Source organism: Acomys minous, assembly GCF_964271855.1.
Source record: "Acomys minous genome assembly, chromosome: 3".
NCBI classification, from domain to species: domain Eukaryota; kingdom Metazoa; phylum Chordata; class Mammalia; order Rodentia; family Muridae; genus Acomys; species Acomys minous.
In genome coordinates this window covers 67,483,710-67,506,823 of record NC_140485.1, presented here as the reverse complement: position 1 = coordinate 67,506,823, position 23,114 = coordinate 67,483,710, and the positions used below count along the sequence as shown (strand labels likewise).

Here is a 23,114-nt window from a genome sequence, read left to right as displayed (position 1 = left end):
CCTCCCAAGAGCTGTGATTACAGGTGTAAGCCACAACACCCTATTGGAACTAGTTTCTAAATAGATCCCAAGATTTAACAAATGAAACTGTGGGAGCCCCCAGTTAAATCTGAGTTTCAGCTGAGGAGTTCTCTGTAGTCTTTTTTTGGTTTTTTGAGACAAGGTTTCTCTGTGTAGCCTTGGCTGTCCTAGACTCACTTTGTAGACCAGGCTGGCCTTGAACTCACAGCGATCTGCCTGCCTCTGCCTCCTGAGTGCTGGGATTAAAGGCGTGCACCACCACGCCCAGCTTAGAGTTATTTTCTTCAAGGAAGAGGCTTATTATGTAGCCTAGGCTAGCCTTGAATTTTGGCAAGCCTCCCTCAGCCTCCCTGTACTGGGATTGCACTACCATGTTCAGCTTTATTTTCAAATTGTGTGTGTGCTTGTGAGTGCAGGTGCCCCAGAGCCCAGACCAGACCCCCTGGGACTGGAGATACAGGTGGTTATGAGCTGCCAGACATGGTTGCTGAGAAAAGAGCTCTGGTCTTTCCATCTCTCCACAGCCCTCTACTCTTTGAGACAGGTGGGGGTCTGGCTGTGTTGACCAGGCTAGTCCCAAACGCCTAGGCCCAAATACACTTCTTTTTTCTTTTTTTCTTTTTTCTTTTTCCCACTGTTGCCTTATGGGGCAGGCGGAGTTCAGGGATTGAGCTCAAGGATTTATGCAAAGGACACTTAAACCCTTGTTCCTCCCCAGCATCCCACATTTCTTCCTGGACCAGTGCTCTTGCCCTCTGTGGTTCAAAGACTTAGGAATAGCGAGGGCCTGTAGGAAGGCAGGCAATCCTGGAAAGATTGTGTCTGCTGGCAGGAGAGCTTGGGAAGGCTCAGCCCTGGCTGAGGCCCAGAGCATCTGGGAGATGGTTTGAGAGAGCACGGCTGAGCGAGCACCAGGGAGAGAGCTGACTTCAATCTCTGGGGCACCCCCAAAGACCCACAAAAGAAAAAGCATATAAGCAGGACTGCTTTCTATCCGTCTCTCTGTAGGGGACTTCCTGGGGCTCCCAGGCTCCCCTGTGCTCTGTCACTTCTGCATAGCAGGCCAGGGCTGCCACCTGAGCGAGGTTCCTGCAGCTGTCATCTGCTGCACCGTAGACCCTGTTCAGCACATGCAACCCAGCAGTGATGAGACACACACACTGTCCTTGTGGAGATGGGGTGGAGAGGCAGCTGTGGGCTTTATTTATTTATTTATTTATTTATTTATTGGTTTGTTTTTGGTTTTGCTTTTTTTTTTTTTTTTTTGGTTTTTGGTTTTTTGAGGCAGGGTTTCTCTGTGTAACCTTGGCTGTCCTGGACTCACTTTGTAGACCAGGCTGGCCTTGAACTCACAGTGATCCACCTGCCTCTGCCTCCTGAGTGCTGGGATTAAAGGCGTGCGCCACCACGCCCGGCTTTGTTTTTGCTTTTTGAGACAGGGTTTCTCTGTGTAGCCTTGGCTGTCCTGGACTCACTTTGTAGACCAGGCTGGCCTCGAGCTCACAGAGATACACCTGCCTCTGTCTCCTGGGTGCTGGGATTAAAGGCGTGCGCCACCCCTGCCGGCTTATTTATTTATTTATTTATTTTTTTTTTTTTTTTGGTTTTTCAAGACAGAGTTTCTCTGTGTAGCCTTGACTGCCCTGGACTCACTATGTAGACCAGGCTGGCCTCGAACTCACAGTGATCCGCCTGCCTCTGCCTCCCGAGTGCTGGGATTAAAGGCGTGCGCCACCACGCCCAGTGGCTTATTTAATTTTTAACAGCATAAATTTTTAATGTTTATGAGTGTTTTTCCTGTAAGTATGTCTGTATACTATGTACATGCAGTGCCAGGTTTTTTGGGTTTTTTGTTTATTTTGTTTTGATTTGTTTTGCTTTTTGAAACATGGTCTCAGGTAGCCCAGTTAGGCCAAGGTGATCCTTCTGCCTCCGCTGCTTAAAGTGCTCAGATTACAATTGTGTGCTGTGCCTGGCTTGAGGCTTAAGTCATAGAATTCTTTCTTGGAAGTGCGCATTAATTAGGGTTTTTGAACTCAGATAATCCTTCAACCCGCCGTAGGCACTGTCTATAAGAGGCATTCTTGCCAGGTGTGGTGGTGCACACCTTTAATCCCAGCAGTTGGAAGGCAGAGTCAGGTGGATCACTGTGATCCACCTGTGATCCGGCATGGTCTACAAAGTTGGCCCAGGACAGCCAAGGCTACATGGAGAAACCATATCTGGGGAAGGGGGGGGGGGGAGGAGAGAGGAGCATTCTTAGCTGGAGGGCCACGCAACAGCCAACCTTGGGGTAAATTTGGTGCAGGGAGAGGGAGGGGGAGGAGGGTCAGTGCCTGGCCTACTTGCTGCAGAGGGGGCTGGGGAGCCCCTTGACTCTGGGAAGCCCTGGATGCTGTGCCGTTGGAGCATGCCCAGTGACAAGGACCTCAGGGGTGGCAAGTGGGCTCTATAGGGCCTTTTGAGCCTTGATGGCTTTTTGGGAGATTGGAGTGGGGCAGTTTCTGCACACAGGGAGGGTATCAGGGCTCAGCATCTGGAAGAGAGTCCACTGACTGCTTGTTGCTTGTTTTAAGATGTATTTGTTATCGTATTGGTGCGTGCTGGTGTGCACGGGCCACAGCGCTTGTGGAGGGCACTGGGCAACTCTGCGGAGTCCTTTCTCTTCTTCCGCCTTTAGCCCGGGCACCAGGCGGCGAGTACCCTTACCTGCTGAGCCATTTCCTGGCCCTACACTGTCACTTGTTTAACAAATCCTTGGTGGTGGACTTCCCACTTCAAAATCAACACCAGCGGGAGCTGGGGATATCTCAGGCCATGAGAATACGTGCTGCTCTGGCAGAGGATCTGAGTTGGTTCCCAGTACCCACATTGGGTGTCTCACTAATTCCTGTAACTCCAGCTCAGGGGTTGTGGCAGGGAGCGGATGCCTTTGGCCTGCAGTGGTCCCTGACCTCACATGCACATATTTACACACACACACACACACACACACACACACACACACACACACTTAAATTTTTTGAGGCTGGAGAGATGGCTCAGTAGTTAGAGCACTGGCTGCTCATGTCGAGGACATGGGTTCAGTTCCCAGCACCCAAGGGTGGCTCACAACCATCCTTCACTCCGGTTCCAGGGCATCTGATGTCCTCTTTTGACCTCCAATAGCAGCAAGTACTCAAGTCAGGCATGTACATATGTGCAGGCAAAACACTCATATACATAAATCAAAACTAAACCGCCGGGGATGGTGGCACAGGCCTTTAATCCCAGCACTCCGGAGGCAGAGGCAGGTGGATCGCTGTGAGTTCGAGGCCAGCCTGGTCTACAAAGTGAGTCCAGGACAGCCAAGGCTACACAGAGAGACCCTGTCTCGGAAAAAAAAAAATCAAAACTATTTCAGATAAGTAAGCCTTTTAAAAGTAAATAAGTAACACTGGGCACTGGTGGCTCACGCCTTTAATCCCAGCACTTGGGAGGCAGAAGCAGGTGGGTCTTTGTGAGTTTGAGGCCAGCCTGGTCTACAAAAGCGAGTCCGGGAAAGCCAGGACTGTTACACAGAGAAACCCTGTCTCGAAAAACCTTAAAAAAAAAAAAAAAAAAGTTAATAAGTAACATCATAAATATTTGCAAATAATAACAACAGAAAGAAACCACAAATCAGATGGCTGAGGCTGTAGCTGGGGGGCAGAAGTCTTGTCCAGCATACAGAGGCTCCCGGTTCAACCTCCACTGCTGCAAAAATAACGTATCCAACTTAAGACAAGTAACATAGCAAAGGTCTTGCCCCATCCCCCCACCCCCCCTCCACCCCTCACCCCCCCTCCCTCCCCACTTTCCCTCCCCTCGACCACTCACCCCCTCCAGGTTCAGTCACCTTCTGGGTCTCTGCCTCACAGTGCCTCCTTCTCATATGCGAATGACTCATTGTGAGGGGATCACCTAAGCGAAAGCCCTGCAGCTCCCTACTTCTGGAACTTCCTTCTACCTGGCTAGAGCGTAGATGGTGCTGGTCCTCATGTGGGCCCCTTTGGAATGCTATGGGGACCCAGCTGGGGATGTAGCTTCCCCACAGAGCCTCCAGCAGGTGGGGAGGGTCTGTTTTCTAATGATGGAGATAGAAACTGAGGCTGAACCCCACCTTCTCACTGTCCCCATTGTCCTTCTGGTCAAGGTCAGTTCTGCCCCATCTATTCCTTCATCTAATCAATAGGCCAGTTAATCAGGCAGCGGCACTCTGGGAAACCAGAAGTTTCTGGCCAGGCCTGGTGGTGGGACAAAACCCCAGGGTCTCCAAGAACTCCCAAAAGACTGAGGCAGATCAAAGGTCAGCCTGCCAAGAACTTCCACACAATAAACAGTAAGAGATGGGGGGGAGGGGGGAGGACACAGGACACGGGACTGCCAGCCCATAAAGGTGCTTGCTGCCCTGACACTTGAGTTCCATCTCCAGAGGGAAGAAAGTGTGGAAGGACACATGGCATGTGGCAAGCACACTTGCACACACACAAGAATAAAAGGGCTTGGGGGTGTAAGTTAGAGATGACTGGCTGTTCAGGCTATAGTCTGTACATAAAGAAAGGCCAGGTGTGGTGGGGCACGCCTTTAATCCCAAGGGAGGCAGAGGCAGGTGGATCTCTTTTGAGTTTGAGGCCAGTCTGGTCTACAAAGAGAGTTCCAAGACAGCCAGGGCTGTTACACAGAGAAACCCTGTCTGGAAAAACCAGAAGTAGAAGGAAGAAGAAGAGGAAGAGGAGGAGGAGGAAGAAGAAAGAAAGAAAGAAAGAAAGAAAGAAGAAGAAGAAGAAGAAGAAGAAGAAGAAGAAGAAGAAGAAGAAGAAGAAGAAGAAGAAAGTCGTTATTAACTTGGTGACCAAAAGGACTTAAAAAGTAGTTTAGGGGCCTGGAGAGATGGCTCAGAGGTTAAGAGCACTGACTGCTCTCCCAAAGGTCCTGAGTTCAATTCCTAGCAACCACATGGCGGCTCACAACCATCCATAATGAGATCTGGTGCCCTCATCTGGTATACATGCATGCAAAACACTATATATATCTTTATTTAAAAAAAAGAAAAGTAGCTTAGAATACAAAGAAACAGAAATAGTTCTGGGTGTAAATGTCCAGGTTGAGTCAGACAAACCCCAAAAGAAGTGAAAGCTGGCTGCACGCAGTGCAAATGCCAGCCCAGAGTCCCTAATCTCAGTCGGTGGAGATAGAAAGGAGACAATACCCGGTGTGGGCCAAGTTTTACAATGGAATCCCCCACTCCCTGCTGAAGGGACTTCAGCTTAACCTTTTTGGAGGACATTTAGACAGATGTCAGGTTGGGGTTTTTTGTTTGTTTGTTTTTTATTTTTTATTTTTTGGTTTTTTGAGACAGTGTTTCTCTGTGTAACAGTTCAGGACTCTGTTTATAGACCAGGCTGGCCTTGAACTCAGATCTGCCTGCCTCTGCCTCTCAAGTGCTGGGATTAAAGGCATGTGCCACCATGGCCGGCTTATTTTTTATTTTTTAATTTTTGGTTTTTCGAGACAGAGTTTCTTTGTGTAGCCTTGTCTGTCCTGGATTCACTTTGTAGGCCAGGCTGGCCTCGAACTCACAAGATCCGTCTGCCACTGCCTTCCGAGTGCTGGGATTAAAGGCCTGCACTACCATGCCTGACTTGTTTTTTGTTTTGTTTTTCAAGGACAGGGTTTCTTACTGGGCTTGGTGGCACATGCCTTTAATCCCAGCACTCGGGAGGCAGAGGCAGGCGGATCACTGTGAGTTCGAGGCCAGCCTGGTCTACAAATCGAGTTCAGGACAAACAAGATAACACAGAGAAGCCCTGTCTTAAACACACACACACACACACACACACACACACACACACACACACACACACACACACCAAAACAAAAACAAAGACAGGGTTTCTCTGTGTAATAGCCCTAGATGTCCTGGGATGCTCTTTGTAGACCAGACTGGCCTCAAACTCAGAGATCCACCTGCCTCTGCCTCCCGAGTGCTGGGATTAAAGGCGTGCGCCACCACACCGGGCTTCAGATGTCAAGTTTTTTATGGAACACATTGGCCATATCTTCAGCAGTGCTAGGCGTATGAGACCAAGCATGATTATGTGTAGCAGAAAAAAAAATGGTGCTGGACAGTGGGAGCGCACACCCCTTTAATCCCAGCACTCTGGAGGCAGAGGTAGGCTTGACCTCCTAAATTTGAGGCCAACCTGGTCTTCAGAGAGAGAAAGTTCCAGGACAGCCAGGACTGCATTGTGAAACCCTGTCTCAAACAAAGAAAACAAACCCAAAACTCATCCCACCTGAGTTTCCTTAAACAAACTGAGTTCAGCAAAATCCACAGAATAGAAAGTTTGGAGTACGGCCTCATGATTCAGGCTGCAATCCCAGATTCTTGGGAAGTTGAGGCAGAAAAGATTATAAGGTCAATAAACCCAGATCTTATTTTAAGGTAAAAATGTGAGATGGCTCAGAAAGAAAGAAAAATAAATAAATAAAATAAAAAAGCATTTACCAAGCAAGCCTGGCCACCTGAATTCAATTCTCAAAACCCATGAGGAGGGGAAGGGAGAAGTGAGACGACAAGGTGTCCTCTGACCTCCACATGTGCACTGCGCTGCAGCAGCACACAGAGCCACCTAGCAGAAACATAAAAGCAGCTGGCTGAAAGTATAGTTCAGTAGTATGGTCATTTTGTTTTATTTTTCGAGACAGGGTTTCTCTGTGTAGCCTTGGCTGTCCTGAACTCACTTTGTAGACTCACAGTGATCCACCTACCTCTGCCTTCCGTGTGCTGGGGTTAAAACTGTGTGCCACCACGCCTGACTGTTTTTTCAAGACAGGGTTTCTTTTGTAGTCCTGGCTGTCCTGGACTCGTTTTGTTAGGCCAGGCTAGCCTCAAACTCACAAAATCCTCCTGCTTCTGCCTCTGGAGTGCCGGGATTAAAGGCTTACACCACCACGCCCCACGTATAGTCATTCTTAGCGGAACGCTGAGTTCAATCCTCAGCACAAAAACAAGTGAGCGAACCCCCCCCCCCACGTGATGGCACAAGCCTGTAGTCCCAGCATGAAGCTGAAGCCAGCCCTAGTTACATAGTGAGTTCGAGGCCAACCTGGTCTATATTAGCTATTTCAAAACGGCAAGCGCGGCATTGTCTACCTTGGAGGTGGACATCTTCGGTGAGAACAGACGCTGTACTAATAAACGCTTGCGTGCACGTAACCATCTCATGTCTCTTACAAAGAGCACGTCTGGAGGTCTAGGTTGGAGGGAGACTTTAGTTGACTGTAAATCGCTTTTAGTGGAGGAACACCTGAAGAAATGCAGCCGTGTATTGAAATTTATCCTGCTCCCAGATGCCTTTCCTGATTACATTCCTAGGACGGAGAGACAGAGGCGACGCAGGGAGGCAGTTAGGCCAGCAGAGGGCGAAGCAGGACTGCGACACCACCCCCACCCGCACCGAGGGGCGGGGTTAGCCAACAGGGAGCTTTTTCGAAGAATCGCAGGTATCAAAAGGGTCTCTTGTAATCCCTGCACTCAGCCGACTTGGGCAAGAGGATAAAGACCACCAGACTCTGCTAGTGAGACTTTGCCTTTAAAAAAAAAGAAATTAAACCGGGCGTGGTGGTGCACGCCTTTAATTCTAGCACTGGGGAGGCAGAGGCAAGCGGATTACTATGAATTCGAGGCCAGCCTGGCCTACAAAGAGAGTCCAGGACAGCCAAGGCTACACAGAGAGACCGTGTTTCAAAAAACAAAAACAAAACAACAACAACAACGACAACAAAAAGAAAAACAAGTGAAATTGCCCTTGGTGATGGTGCACACCTCTAATCCCAGAACTCAGGAGGCAGGGAGGCAGGTGGATCCAAGCCAGATTAGTCTACTGACTAGGACATCCAAAAGCTCCACAGAAAAACCCTTTCTCGAAAAACAAAAACTCAAATGAGGTTCCGGGGTGTGGTGGCATATGCCTTTAATCCCAGCACTAGGGAGGCAGAGGCAGGTGGATATCTGAGTTCAAGGCCAGCCAGATCTCCAAAGGAATTGCAGGCCAGCAGGGCCACACAGAGAAACCCGTCTCAATCCTCCCTCACAAACAAACAAACCAACAAACAAACCGAAGTCACCTGGGTTTGCTTTGCAAGAAAGCCCAGGCTTCCTCTTGCCTGCACCCCAGAGCTGGCTCCTGTTACCTGGGTCTGACCTAGCACACGGTCTCTCTCCCTGGGGTGGGTGTCCACTTCAGTCTCCAGCAAGGATGGTGAGAACCGCATTGAGGACAACCATGAAGATCCACTCAAACCTAGGCCTGGTGGGGAAGGCCTATTTCTCCCTTAGCAGCCCCTCCTGGGGCTCAGGTACTCGAGGGACAGGAGGAAAAGAGGCAGCCAGGTCCAGGCAGCAAGTGCCCCAGCACCTGTTCTGACATCCGCAGGAGATAGCAGCCACTAAGGTCTCTTGTAGCCCAAGTTGGCCTTGGACTCCGTGTATAGGTGAGGATAGCCTGGGTGCTTTGCTTCCACCTCTAATCCCAGTGCTGGGATTATAGACACACGCCCAGGCTAGCCACCTCGCTTTATGGTTGGGCCTGTTAGCGGACAGGTAACTTCCACCTGGAGTTGGCGCCTCACACCCAGCCTTAGGCCTGATCCCTGCACCCAGCTCTGACCACAGGGTGGGGGCTAAGAGGATGGGAGGGAGTACTCAGGATGGGGGTGAACTCTGTTAGCAAGTTCTCTGAGGGCGATGAGATATTTTGGGGGGTGGGGTACTGGGTATTTGAACCAGAGCCTCCTGAATATTCAGTTTTTAAAAAGGATTTACTGCCAGGCGTGGTGGCACATGCTTTTAATGCCAGCACTGGGGAGGCAGAGGCAGGTGGATTGCTGTGAGCTCAAGGTTATTCTGGTCTACAGAGCAAGTCCTAGGACAGCCATGACTAGGCAGAGAGTCTCTTTCTAAATGTGTGTGTGTGTGTGTGTGTGTGTGTATAATATGTATACACACACATATATATTTATGTATTAATATATATACCTATGTGTGTGGCTGTTTTTACCTGCATATGTCTGTGCACCATGCCTGGGCAGGGCATGGCTAGTTCATTTGACACAAGTGTTTGCCTGCTAGCGTAGGAAGCCCTGGGTTTGATTCCCAACACAACATAACACTGGGTATCGTGAAGCAAGAAGAAACAAAACTGAGTGTAGTGGTAGACACCTGTAATCCCAGAACATAAGAGTCTCAGAGGCAGGGCTGGGGGTGGTGATGCACACCTTTAATCCCAGTACTTGGGAGGTAGAGGCAGGTGGATCGCTGTGAGTTAGAGGCCAGCCTGGTCTACAAAGCGAGTCCAGGACAGCCAGGGCTACATACATGTATATGTGTGTATAATCCCGAGTGCTGGGATTAAAGGCGTGTGTGTGCCACCACGCCTGGCCTTTTTAGAGCTTTTTATTTGCCAGGCGTGGTGGCATACACACGCCTTTAATCCCAGCACTCAGGGAGGCAGAGGCAGGTGGATCGCTGTGAGTTCGAGGCCAGCCTGGTCTACAAAGTGAGTCCAGGACAGCCAAGGCTACACAGAGAAACCCTGTCTCCAAAAACTTGAAAAAAAAAAGCTTTAAAAAGAAAAGATCCTGCATTTCCCTGACTTTGGTTCTCCGAGTGGGCATATCCTTGGGTAATACAGCACTCAGTGTGTCTGCTTTGACCATCTACAGCTAGCTGCACACCTGATTCTGCCTTTTGCTCACCACCATGGTTTGAGAATCCTTCTGCTGTTGCACGGAACTGTTCACACTAAAACTCCTTCCTTTCCTCGCAGGCTCTCACTATTTAGTCGAGGCTAGCCTTAAACCCCTAAGCTTCCTGCCTCAGCCTCCAAAGTGGAAAAAAATACGGGTGTGTTCCCTAGCCGGGCTGTAGTTATTTCTTGTTGCTGTATAGGCTTCCATTATAGGTGTGCCATCTCCTCTGTCCACGTTATCAATCCCGTCCACTATTGACGAACATTTGAGTGTTCTGTTTTGGGGTTTTGGTATTTTCTCTCTCTCTCCTTTTCTTTTTGATATTAAGAGGCACAGGTGTTAGTCAGGCAGTGGTGGTACACGCCTTTAATCCCAGCACTTGGGAGATAGAGGCAGGTGGATCTCTGAGTTGAGAGGCCAGCCTGGTCTACAGATCCAGTTCGAGGACGCCAGGGCTACACAGGGAAACCCTGGAGGTGGGACACGGTACCAGGGTGGTCCTTATGTTTGGTCTGGGTTTGAAGCTAGCCACCAGTTCTTAGTTTTAGTTACTCTTTTAGAAGCATCCATTCGTTTTGTCGTTTCAAATTCGGATCCCAACAACCTCGCCCTAGATAATTAAATCAGGATGTGTCTGCAGGTGAGGGCAGGGCGGGGCTTAAGTGTTTTCAGACACTTTTGAGGAGAAGATTGCCTGAAAGCCCTGGGTGGCAGGCGGCCTAGGAAGGAGGCTTCCTGGGAGTGGGGAGTCACCTGTCACCTGTCAGGGACTGAGTCACACCTTTTCTAAATTGCATGCCAGCATCCATCAACACTTCACCAGGTTTTACTTTCAGACCTCGGACAGGTGTGAGGGTGTGAACGGCCCTTTCCCTGCGGGCTTCATTTGCTTTTCTCTTTTCTCTCCTTACTAAGGAGGCTGGGGTGGGGGGTGGGGAGGAGTGCGAGGGAGTGGCTTGTGGGGGTGAGTGACGGGGGTGGGGTGGGGGTGGGGTGGGGATGCTGCGGGAACAAAGGGTGAAAGGAAGCCTAGCCAGGTGTAGATACAGAAGAGAAAACAGGAGCATAGGGTGGAAGGCAGGTGCCAAGGTCCTGAGGTAGGAAAGCGCTGTTCACTGCGCATTGAGGAGGGAGAAAGCTCAAGACCCAGTCAGCTGACTCGTCAGTTGGGATGTGGGAGGGGGAGGGGGCGCAATCTTCTCCCTCTGGCCTCAAAGGGAGGTTCAGTGCTGGGATTAAAGGCTAGTGCTACCGCGCCCGGTGGGATTAAAGGCTAGTGCTACCACGCCCGGTGGGATTAAAGGCTAGGGCTACCACGCCCGGTGGGATTAAAGGCTAGTGCTACCACGCCCGGTGGGAGTAGGATTCTATTCTGTTATAACTCCAAAAGCCTAGAGTCTCAAAGGTTCTGCTAGCGTGAGGCCCCAGCGGTTTCCAAAGCCCCTCCATTTTACAAGTGTTTGTAACCCCATACTGTGGGGGTGTGGGCTTGATTTCCGGGGCCACCCTTCCTTTCTGTGACCCTTCTTAACACGATTCACAGGAAGTCAGGAGCCTCAAGCCCGGTCTGTGCTACCTCTGCCTCGCACCTGCCCTCAGTGGTGTTTCACAACGCAACTCCAAACAGGTCTCTCCCCAGCTGAAAGCCCTTCCATGGCTCCCCAGTGCCCTTAAAGCAAAGTCCAAACTCCTCCAAGGACCAGAGGCCAACAAATCTGACCCCTCGAGGCCTGCGCACACCATCCCCAACCCCTGGGAGCTGCTCGCAAAGGCTAGGCGGACTGACGTTACTGAGTCTTTCCTTGGGCCTTTCCCTCTATACTTCTTCACTTCCTCTGGGAAGTCATAGACAACCCCCGCCACCGCCCACCCCCAACCCCTCCCCCGTCAGGTGACCGTCACAGCTGTCTCTTCCCCACCTCCCTCCATCAAAGTACACCTCCCTTTGCATTAGAATCTTCTGTTTAACTCCGTCTGTCTCCCCCACGGACGGGAACCCATCCTTCGGTGGGGCTCTCAGTGTTTTGTTCAGGGCTGTATAGGCAGCTCCGGGAACTCGCGCTTCCTAAGCACGTGCGGCGGAGGGAGCGGATCACCGCCTCTTCTGGCCCGTGGTCCGCAGCTCCCGGGGAGTCGGGGGACGCCGCGCTCGGCCGAGGGCAGGCGCGGCCACTAGGCGTCGCCGGAGACGTTCGGACGCCCAGCGGTCCGGCCCGGGAGGAGCCGGAGCCGAATCTCTGCGCCACGCGGCGGGAGCCCCACCAGGCTAGGCGCACCTGCTGCTGTCGTGGTCTCGGGCCGCGCCGCCGCCAGCCATTGGCGCAGGCTTGACAAAGGGGCGTGGTCAGAACCGCGGCCCCGCCCCCAGCCATAGTACTTAAAGGAATTTGGCTCCCGGAGGGGGAGATCATAGTGGCGCGGCCCGGCCTCGCGAACGGAGTTGCCTACCGACCTTGCGCGACCCGGTGACCCCGGCTACTAGGTCGCCCCGGCCATCATGCCGCGCTCCTTCTTGGTCAGGAAGCCGACCGACCACCGCCGGAAGCCTAACTATAGCGAGCTGCAGGACTCGTGTGTGGGTGCGTGGCGGGGTGCGGGACGCAGGCGGCTAAAGTTGGGGGGGAAGTCCCGAGGGCGCGGCGGGGCGAATCCGACTATGCGGGCGCGACAGGTTGATGCGGAGCTCCGGGTCTTGGCAGTTGGGGTCCACCGAGGGGCTCTGTATACCGGAGCGGGCGGGGAGGCTCCGTGAGTGTAGCAGACCCGAAGGCTCGCAGCTCTGCGGAGTCCGGGTGGGGGAGGGGCGGGCGGGGAGCCCCGGCGGCGGGGAGCCCCTCCACCTGGAGTCCCCCGAGAACCTGCCCAGCTGACTTTCTGCTATCTCTTCTCTGTCCTCAGAGTTTACCTTCCAGCAGCCCTACGACCAGGCCCACCTGCTGGCCGCCATCCCTCCTCCCGAGGTCCTCAACCCCGCCGCCTCGCTGCCCACCCTCATCTGGGACTCGCTTCTGGTGCCCCAAGTGCAGCCGATTGCCTGGGCCACCCTCCCGCCGCGAGAGAGCCCCAGGGCGGCAGAGCTGACCTCGCTGTCTGATGAGGACAGCGGCAAGAGCTCCCAGCCGCCCAGCCCGCCCTCCCCGGCGCCTTCATCCTTTTCCTCTACTTCGGCCTCGTCTCTGGAGGCCGAGGCCTTCATCGCCTTCCCCGGCTTGAGTCAACTGCCCAAGCAGCTGGCCAGGCTCTCGGTGGTGGCCAAGGACCCCCAGTCCCGGAAGGCCTTCAACTGCAAATACTGCAACAAGGAGTACCTCAGCCTGGGCGCTCTGAAGATGCACATCCGAAGCCACACTCTGCCTTGCGTCTGCACGACCTGCGGAAAGGCCTTCTCCAGGCCCTGGCTGCTTCAGGGCCACGTCCGCACCCACACTGGTGAGTGTCCCCACAGCTGAGTCTAGTCTGCTTGGCCCCTGGGACTCAACACTTGTTTCTGACGCTGCCAAGCAGAGAGCAAAGTAGATGCTGGTTGTTCTGCATGCTGTCCCTTGCTGGTAGGGCTGGTGGTGAGGAGTTACCCTCCTGCCCCCCCCCCCACTCTAGCAGCCAGACAGGATATTGTTAGATTTCCATCTGGGTTGAGAACTTCCTCACTCTCCCCATTTTCAAAATGTGCCTAAGAACTTTGTGGGGTTTTTTTGTCCAGAGTTGACGGTGTTGGGTGCAAGTGCCACACTAAGAAATTACTCTGCTGGTCTCTCAGCCAGGGAAGGTGTAGAAAGCTTTCACAAGTGAAGGAAAGGCATCAGAAGGTTCCTGTGTAGGGGTAATTTTTTTTTTCTGATTCTGTGTAGCCTTGGCTGTCCTGGACTCACTTTGTAGAGCAGGCTGGCCTCGAACTCACATCGATCTGTCTGCCTCTGAGGCATGCGCCGGCGAAGTTTCAAGGGTCACTGGCTTGGTGTGTGAGCTGGCTAGTTGGAGCTGTGCATTTCCTGTTGTGGCCAGCGTTTGGAACAGTGAGGCTGGGGTGGGGGGTGGGTGGCATTTGCAAGTCTCAGTGTCACTCTTACTGTATGAGAAGGCTACCCAGTTCTCCTCCTCCGGGCACATAATGCCTCGGATTTAACCCGCAAGGTCTCTAACAGGCCGGCCTTTCTTTTGCATGGTTGCTAAACTGTGGGGCTCTACTTTGGGGAGAGCTGAAGCCCTCAGGGGTCTTAGGCTGCCTCACATCCAGAGAGGGACTTTGTTTTGATGTAAAGGCATGGCTCAGACAAAACCCTAGTTGAAATGCACCACCCCGTTCTCCTGGAGTCCCATTGTGTGCCTTAATGGTGGCCCAGGGGGTGGGGGCCTGCAGGGTTAGAGCAGGTGCATGGAGCGGTGGTGCCCAGCACCTGTTCTGGCCGCAGCTGCCGCCTCGTTGCATGGCAGGCCCCTTTAATCCAGGGGGTATCACATGTACAGTGCCCCCTTCAGTGGCCTTTGTCCCAGCCGGCCTGGTGCCGATTTCACACTTGCCAGGAACACTATAAAGGCGTCTGGGGGGTCGGGGGGCCTGGGGGGGATCTTCACTTCCTGTGCAAGCCCACAGACCCCCAACTCCATCTTAACCCCTGTTGTCTTGTCCCCCGCTTTGTTAAGACACAAGGGGTGAGTACCCCTTCCCTGCTAAGCTCACAGTCAGCCAGTCCTTGGGAGGGGTCCTTAGGGACCTCCAGCTCTCTGCATCTGCATAGGCAGCGCTGGGTCACAGGGCAGCAAGTGGAGGAAGGTCTTGCTGGGAGCCTGCGCACCATTGCGCTGGCCTTCCTTCCCCAGCCCCACAGAGCCCCACTTCGGTAGTGGAAGGCTTCTGGGGGGGTCTGTGGCCCCCTAGGATGGCTGGACGAAGCTACGTTCCTTGAATACCTGCTGAGTGGGTTGGTCCCACAGGAACCCTGCGGAGATTCCCTCTACCCAGAGACTCAGCTCTCCCAGGGGTAGTTCATCAGTCCTTGAATTCCTTTACTAGAATCTACTAACCAAAGGGCACCGCCTGAGGGCTAGCAGGCTGGGAGGGGGTGGGGGGTAGAGAGAGAGTGTGTGAGGGTAGGGGGTAGGGGGAGGCTGCCTTTGGCCTTATAGCACCATGCGTGGCACACAGCAGGATAATAGCGCAGTAGATGTATTTGTGTAGCTTGGCCAGGCTGGGTTCAAACCGGAGACCTTCCTCCCTCTGTCTCCACAGTGCTGAGATTACAAGTGTGAGCCACCATGCTCAGATCCCTTAAAAACACACACACACACACACACACACACACACACACACACACACTAATTCTACAAGCATTTATTGAGCACTTACTGTACACATAGCACATGTGCACTTATAACCTTGGCTGGGCAGCCAGGGTGTGAGGACCCTGGGTATATCTGTAAGGTTGGGGAACAGCCAAGATTTGGGATTGGGCTGCTGGCAGGGTGCAGAGGAGTGGCCTCGTGGGTGGGGGTGGGGAGGCCTCTCCAGGCTGCCTCTCAAGCTTTGTCCCAGACAAAGTGAATCAAGGGATGATTTCAAGGCTGGTAATTGGGCCGCCAGCCTCAGCTCCCCCTGCCTGAGGCAGACTAAAACCAAGGACTACGGAGCCCTGGTGGGTGACCTGGAACCTGCCACTTATTTTACCTTCTGTGCCTCGGTTTCTCCATCTCTAATGGGCCTGCAGAAGGGTCAAATGACAGGAGAGTCAGAAGTGTGCAGTGTCTGCCAGATGGGCAGGACTTTGTCTTGGTTAACCCCACCCTGGGAGGGAATTTTGGAGACTCAGAACTGTGGTGTTTGGGGGTACGTGCCAGGCCTGGCTGTCCTTGGCTCCCACAATTGGTGCATCGGGGCTGCTCAGACACTGTCCAGCACCTCCTAACCCCTCTGCTGTCTCTCCCCAGGTGAGAAGCCCTTCTCCTGCTCCCACTGCAACCGTGCCTTTGCTGACCGCTCTAACCTGCGTGCCCACCTCCAGACCCACTCGGATGTGAAGAAGTACCAGTGTCAGGCCTGCGCCCGCACCTTCTCCCGCATGTCCTTGCTCCACAAACACCAAGAGTCTGGCTGCTCCGGAGGCCCTCGCTGACCATGCTGCCTCCCCATCCTTTTCTGGCGTCTCCCCGGTGCCCTGGAGCGCCCACCCTCCTCACTGCCAGGACTCCTTCCAGCCTTGGTGCCAGGGACCTGTGGAGGCCATGTGTGGCCCTGGTTCCTGCTTGACTCTCTTGGTGGCCTTTTCTGCAGCTGGCAGATGGAGGGCGGAGTGCCTTGCTGCCCTCCCAGAGCACCCCTCAGTATTCATGAGGTGTAGCCTCTGGGACATAGCTGCTTCGAGCCATAGAACTAAAGCCAACCCACTGGCTGGGAAGCTTGAACCCCCCAGTCAGGGGACCCCACTTCCCTACCTCCCCCAAGGACACTTCAGGACTTTTCCTTGAGGTACAACAGACTATGCAATAGTCCCACCCTGGACGCCATCCAGCAGGGTGGTTACTGGACACATGTCCAGGTGCCCCTGGGGGTGGGCAGCTGTTTCATCCCCCGCCCCCATTTGTCCTGGTGACACCTGTTTCAAAGCAGTTTAACTGTCTCAAAAGGGACCATGAGTAATGGCCATCACTTGTTAGGGGCCAAGTGGGGTGCTCAGCCTGGCCAATGTGTCTCCCAGAACTATTTTGGGGCTCAACAGGTGGCCCTGGGAGAAAGATGTTTACATTTTAAAGGTATTTATATTGTAAGCAGCATTTTTGTACAGTTAATATGTATAGTTTATTGATATTCAATAAAGTGGTTAATTTATATACTAAAACCTCCGTGTTGAAGGGGACACGTTAAAGGGACTTACAGGATGGAGGGGCAAAGTCTTTTAAGCCTTTGGAGTTCTAACTAGAGTATCATGAACACTGGGAACTGGGCTGCCCGGCCTGGGGGTCTGTCCTGAGTGTGCAAGCTTCCTGCACTCTCAGTTACCCGGGCTCTCTAGCAGAGGAAGCTGCTGCTTCATGGGACTTATCTACAGCCTGGCCTCCCGTGCTGTGGCTCCACTATAGCAGGTCTATGGGGGCAGAACTAGCTGTCCCTCCCAGCTGAAGGAGGATGTCTTTCCTGTTCCCAAGTGCCTCTCTGTCAGGCAGGCCCACACCTCTGTCTGGCTGCTGGGTACCAAATGGCCTTTGATGCAAGGAAATGGGCTGGCTGGAGCCAGGAGGGTGAGAAGCCAGGCCAAAGGGCAGGGGTCATTCAGCTTCCTGCTCGGAGGACCAGGGCTGGGGCAATTTACCTCAGGCTAGCTGGTGCTGGTGACCTCAACTCCGAGGGCCTCCTGGGGCCCCCGAGAGAAAATGAATGTCCTTTCTGAGCACAAAAGGTGCCAAAGGTGCCAGTTTCCTGTGGGGAGCTGAGCAGGCGTTGGCCTATGGAGCTTCAGCCAGGCCAGCTCTAGCCGGGCTGGGGGTGGGGAGCTTCCAGCTCCAAAGGAGAGATGAGTCTTCTAAACAGGAAATGGTGACCCGCAGGCGGGAGCAGCCTAATGACTTACAGCTTTCCTCCCAAAAGGGAAAAAAAAAAAAAGATTTCTAACAATCGCCAAATTGTGGCAGGCCTCCCTGAAGGGGAGGTTAGTGAGGTGGGTGCTGGGCCCCAACTGGCTGATGGCCTACTGTGTTTCTCCATAGTAGGTTGAACGGTGGTGAGTGACTTCACCCTGGGCCTTGAGGGATGGGATGGGGCTTCTGAGACCAGACTCAACGCTGAGGGCCTGGCCTGCGGTGCTGCCTAGGACTTGGTCAGCCTGGCTCTGAGCGTGCTGGGAGTCAGGTAAGCCTGGCTGCTGGCCCTGACTCTCACCTCTCACTGCCAGAAGCAAGCAAGAGTTCCTCTGCTCTCAGCCCCAGTTTCTGCCTCTAGAAATCAGAGGCAACAGCAGCGCCTGGCTCTGGAGAGGCTGTGAGCAGAGACATTCCTTCACTCGTTCAGCGGGTCCTGTGAGGAGGCGGGGTGTGCCAAGCCCTTCTAACTAACAGTCGCTGCACTCAGGGACTTCTGTTCTAGTGGGGGAGACAGAAAACAAACAAGCGATTAAACACACTGCTTTCCTGCAGTGGTGCCAGGCTGGAGTGAGAGGCCCAGAAGGCTCTGGAGGGCTGAGGAGCTGCAGGCGGGGTTCCCACCAAGGCATCCGGAGCCCTCAGGAGGGTTGACATTCCTGAGAGGGAGGAGGAAGATGAGGAGGATAGAGGTGGAGGAAGAGAGATGAGGTCCCTGTAGATGGGGGAAGGAGCAGGCTGCACGGCTGAAAGAAGCTGCCCTGAGCCAGACCTTGTGGCTAGAGACACTAGAAAGGCAGGACGAGGGAAAACCAAGGCCTCTGTGGGGCCTGGGCCCAGAAAGCAGCCATGGGACTTTGAGACAGCAGCTAGGACCAAGGTCCCCCTGGCAGGGAGAACAGAGATTAGAGTTTGGAAAGAAAGAGAAGGAACAAGGGTGGAGGTGAGAGATAACAGGTGACAAATGGCCTGGACCAGGCCTACAGGGATAGAGACTGGCCTAGTGCCCGCCCAGGGCGGGGCCTTGTTCACTTATGTGGGGCTGGTAACGGACCCCAGGAAGGGGGAGAGAGGACAGAGCTGACCCAGAAGAAGCCCCAGTGGGCCTGGGGTTGAGTGGACAGACAACCCTCTATGGGAAGAAGAAGGGTGGGAACAGCAAAGGGTTATTCACAGAACTGTGCTATTTTTGACAATATGAGGAGAAAAGGCTGTCTCTACGAGAACGCAGGCAGTGGAGCTAGAGGAGAGATGAGAGGTTTTTGGGGGGATGGGGAGGGGTGTGTGTCTTTTTATTTATTTATTTATTTATTTAAGATTTGTTTGTTTGCTTGTTTATTCTTTGTTTTTTGGCGTTTGCTTTGTTTTGTTTTTGAGCCAGGGTCTCACTATATAGGTTCTAATTGCCCAGGAATAAACTATGCAAACCAGGCTGGCCTTGAACTCACAGAGATCCACCTGCCTCTGCCTCTTAAATGCTGGGATTAAAGGTGTGTGGCACCACATCCAGCGTTTATTTATTTATTAAAAAAAACATTTTTTTTTTAACCTGGGCAGTGTTGGGGCACGCCTTTAATCCCAGCACTTGGGATGCAGAGGCAAGCGGATCTCTCTGAGTTTGAGCCTAGCCTGGTCTACAAAGGGAGATCCAGGCCTGCCAGGGCTACACACAGAGAAACCCTGTCTTGAAAAAACAAAAACAGCTGGGTGTGGTGGTGCATGCCTTTAATCCCAGCATTTTGGAGGCAGAGGCAGGTGGATCAATGTGAGTTTGAGACCAGCCTGGTCTATAAAGCAAGTCCAGGACAGCCAAGGCTACACAGAGAAACCCTGTCTTGAAAAGAAAAGAAAAGACAAAACAAACAAAAAAAGCAAACAAAAATATATACATATATATTAGCAGGTTTTCATGTAGTTCAGGCTAGCCACAAACTCTTCCTGCAGCAGTCAGTTATGTTGGATGACCCTCCAGCTTCTACCCCTCAAGTGCTGAGATAACACACGTGTACAGCTATGCCTGCTTTGTACTCTCCTGAGGCCTGGTGTACTCCACGTAAACGTTCTACAAATGAAGGGACATTCTCAGTCGCCCCCCCCTCCTTTGAAGAGAAGGCATCACTGTGTAGACTAGGTTAGCCTCAAACTTGTAACAGTCCTACCTTTGCTGTTTGAGTGAATGGCTTAAAATTATGCACGGTGATTTTCTGTAGTGTAGGCAATACAGCCCAGGCGCTCGCATACCCGTGGCTGACGCTCTATTGCTGAGCTGCGGTCCCAGCCTGTCATGTTGGCATTTTTGTTTTTTAATTTTAACATGTTCTTTCAACTTTATTCAAACAAGACATATTTATTATCAATATCCCAGAAGTATTTAACATATTCAAAAAATAAATTTCATGCACTTGGGAGGCAGAGGCAGGTGGATTGCTGTGAGTTCGAGGCCAGCCTGGTCTACAAAGTGAGTACAGGACAGCCAAGGCTACACAGAGAAACCCTGTCTCGAAAAAAACCAATGTTCCCTTTAATCCTGTTTGCCTTCACACCCCTGTCATGAGCCTTCATTCCAGGCCACATGGGCAAACAAGGCCAGAACCACATGAACAGCAACAATTGCAGCATAAAAATAGCTGTCTCCATTGGACATCCCGAGGACACCTTCAAATATATGAGATTTAGTGGTAAACTATAACCCGATAGGAAGTGTGATCATTAAAGCTGTGAAGAAGAGGAGTGTCTTCAGGGTTGAAGCGAAAGAGTTTTCATTTCTGAACTCTGAAGGCTGCCACACTTTCAGTGCTGCTTCATCAAGGCGTTCCGCGGCGTGGCGTGAAGGCAGCAGCAGGCGCAAGGTAGGAGGCAGGGCTCAGAGGCAGACAGTAGTAGGCTGGTTGTGCCGGAAGTCCGGGTTGGCATTTTTGTTGTTGTTGTTATTGTTGTTTTCGAGACAGGGTTTCTCTGTGTTATCTTGACTGTCCTGGACTTGCTTTGTAGACCAGGCTGGCCTCAACTCACAGCGATCCACCTGCCTCTGCCTCCCGAGTGCTGGGATTAAAGGCTTGCACCACCACGCCCAGCCTTGTTTGCATTTTTTAAAAGCCCAGGCCACCTAGGCCTGGTAGCTTACACCTGTACTCTGGAGGCTAAGGCAAAAAGATTTCCAGGAGTTCAAGGCCTGCCCGAGCTACATAGCAAGTCCTGCTTCAAAAAGGAAAACAACAACAAAACCCCAAGCATGGTTGGTCACACACAACTTTAGTCCTAGCTTTTTTTTTTTTTTTTTTTTTTTTGGTGGTGGTGGTTTTTAAATTTTTTTTTTTTGGTTGGTTTTTGTTTTTGGGTTTTTTTGTGTGTGTGTGTTTTATTTTTTGTTTTGGTTTTTTGAGACAGGGTTTCTCTGTGTAGCTCTGGCTGTCCTAGACTCACTTTGTAGACCAGGCTGGCCTTGAACTCACAGAGATCCACCTGCCTCTGCCTCCCAGAGTGCTGGGATTAAAGGTGTGCACCACTACCACCCGGCTAGTCCTAGCACTTAGGGGACAGAGGCAGGCGGATCTCAGTGCATTCAAGACAAGACTGATCTGTAAAGCAAACTTGTGCTGACTAGTTTTATGTCAACTTGACACAGCTAGGGTCATTTGGGAAGAAGGAAGCCTCAATTGAGAAAATGGCCCCATAAGGATTGCCTGTGGGCAAACCTGGCATGCATGCATTTCCTTGATTGATGATTGACATGGAAGGCCCCAGACCACTGTGGGTGGTGCCATCCCTGCGCAGGTTCCTGGATGGTATTAGAAAGCAGGCTGAGGTCTGGTGTGGTGGCACACGCCTTTAATCCCAACACTCAGGAGGCAAAGGCAGGTGGATCTCTGTGAGTTCGAGGCCAACCTGGTCTACAAAGAAAGTTCCAGGACAGCCAGAGAACCCCTGTCTCGAAAAACAAAAGCAAAGCAAAACAAAACAGAAAGAAAGCAAGCAGGCTGAGCAAGTCATGGGGAGCAAGCCAATATGCAGCACTCTTCCATGGTTTCTGCCTCCAAGTTCCTGCCTTGAGTTCCTGCCCTGACTTCCCTCAGTGATGGAGTGTGACCTGACAGCTTTAACTGAAATAAACCCTTTCCTTCCCCAGTCGTTTTTTGGTCATGGTGTTTTATCACAGCGATGGAAACTAAACTAAGACACACTTCCAGGCCTACAGTCTGGACTGCATAGTAGCCTGTCTCAGAGATAAAACAGAGAGAAGAAGCCAGGAGTTCCTTCGACCTTCCTTCGGAGCCCAGCCTGGCATTTCATCACAGCTGAGGCTGGCTGGACACTCTTGGCAGGACACAGAGGCAGGATGTGTTTGACTCAGTCCATGGCACTGTAAGGTGCTGCCCGGCATCGGTCCCACCCCGGGTGTCGCTCGGCCGAGTTGTGTCTTCTCTCACAGGTAGCCCAAATCTGGGGAGAACTCTGGAGACCCTGGAGATGCCCTGCTCAGCCTTCTGTCAAGGGTTCCAACTAGGACCGGGGCTTTGTGCTGAGCTATCACTGGCTGTCACTGGAGCAGCACGCATAAAGGTCTCACTTGTCTAGTCCCCGCACTGCTTGTACCCGGCCAGTGGCATGGTGGGTGGGGCCTGCAGGTGCTTGCAGCACTCTGAAGCAAAGGAAGGAAGGAAACTCAAAAGTTTAAGGTTGTTCGAGGCAACTTCCTAAGTTAGAGGCCAACCTGGGCTCTTGTCTCTGAAAGGAAAACAAAGAGCCCACTTGCTACAGTGGTCCCAAAATGGAGTCCTTCCAGCACCGCCGTCCTTTCCACCCTGGTTGGCTGGCTTCCTTCCCAAGGACAAGCCCCCGTCTCAGCCGAGGCTCAGAGCTGGGCCTGGGGAGATGGCGGCTGGGGCTGCGGGGTCCGGCTGGGCCATTAGATCCTCCCTTGGGATTTTCTTTAAAATCGTTCCAGGAAATAAACTGGCTGTAAAGCCACCCCCGGGGGGGAGTGTCCCAGCAGGCAGGTCTGGAGCCAGGGCCACCTCTGGGCACATCTGGGGCCTATTAGTGTGGCCTGGAAGCTGCTCAGAGGTGTCCCCTCGACTGGGCTGTGCGGGTCCCAGCAGGCAGGGATGAAGGGCGATCTTTTTGTTCTCTGGCTTTCCAGTGAGTCAGTTTCACAAATGTGATAAAAGTTTATGTCCTCAATTAAAAAACAACAACAACAACAGAAAACAAAAAAAGTTGTTGTTGGAGGGATGGCTCAGGAGTTAAGAGCATTAGCTGTTCTTGCAGAGGACCCAGGATGATTCCTGGCACCCACAATCAGCTCACGACAGTCTGTAACTATGGCTCCATGCTCTTTTCTGAACTCTGCAGGCACCAAGCATGCACGTGGTACGCCTACATGTGCCGGCAAAAATATTCATACCCATAAAGTAAGAGAGAGAGAGAGACAGGAGACTCAACTGACCCATGCCAGCACAGTTTTCCTGGTGCCTCTCTGTCCCCAGACCCCACGGCATAAAGAACTTAATTTACGTTCTCTCAATTAAAAAAACAGGCAGTAGTGGGGACATAGCTTGGGAACACAGTGCTTGCCTAGTGTGCACACAAGACTGAACCGTCCCCAGAAGCACCCAGAGCAAACATAGGAGGTAGAGGCAGGAGGGTCAGAAATTCAAGGTTATCCTTGGCTACTTAGGGAGTGTGAAGCTAACCTAGGCTACATGAAACTTGTTTTAATAGGAAGAAAAAAGTTTCGATAAAATATGCGTAAC

The 23,114-nt window shown here is 52.3% G+C and overlaps 1 protein-coding gene and 1 pseudogene across 2 annotated transcripts; one reads left to right on the top strand and one right to left on the bottom strand.

Annotated features, from left to right (window-relative positions):
• Positions 1–12,177: 12,177 nt before the first annotated feature.
• Positions 12,178–16,625, top strand: SNAI1 (snail family transcriptional repressor 1). The gene is made up of 3 exons (XM_084776767.1): positions 12,178–12,374; positions 12,694–13,224; positions 15,718–16,625. The coding sequence occupies exons 1-3, from the start codon at positions 12,293–12,295 to the stop codon at positions 15,900–15,902; spliced, it is 798 nt and encodes a 265-aa protein (XP_084632893.1). The 5' UTR covers positions 12,178–12,292; the 3' UTR covers positions 15,903–16,625.
• A 3,257-nt stretch (positions 16,626–19,882) lies between these two features.
• LOC311593788 (vacuolar ATPase assembly integral membrane protein Vma21-like) lies at positions 19,883–22,811 on the bottom strand (annotated as a pseudogene). Its single transcript has 2 exons — positions 22,808–22,811; positions 19,883–20,223 (listed from the first exon to the last, which is right to left on the bottom strand). The product of its transcript is annotated as a vacuolar ATPase assembly integral membrane protein Vma21-like (transcript).
• Between the last annotated feature and the right edge of the window lie 303 nt (positions 22,812–23,114).

Coding starts and splice junctions, on each gene's coding strand:
- SNAI1 (XM_084776767.1), top strand. CDS start 12,293: ATGCCGCGCTCCTTCTTGGTCAGGAAGCCGACCGACCACCGCCGGAAG. Junction 12,375..12,693: donor GCTGCAGGACTCGTGTGTGG/GTGCGTGGCGGG, acceptor CTCTGTCCTCAG/AGTTTACCTTCCAGCAGCCC. Junction 13,225..15,717: donor CCACGTCCGCACCCACACTG/GTGAGTGTCCCC, acceptor GTCTCTCCCCAG/GTGAGAAGCCCTTCTCCTGC.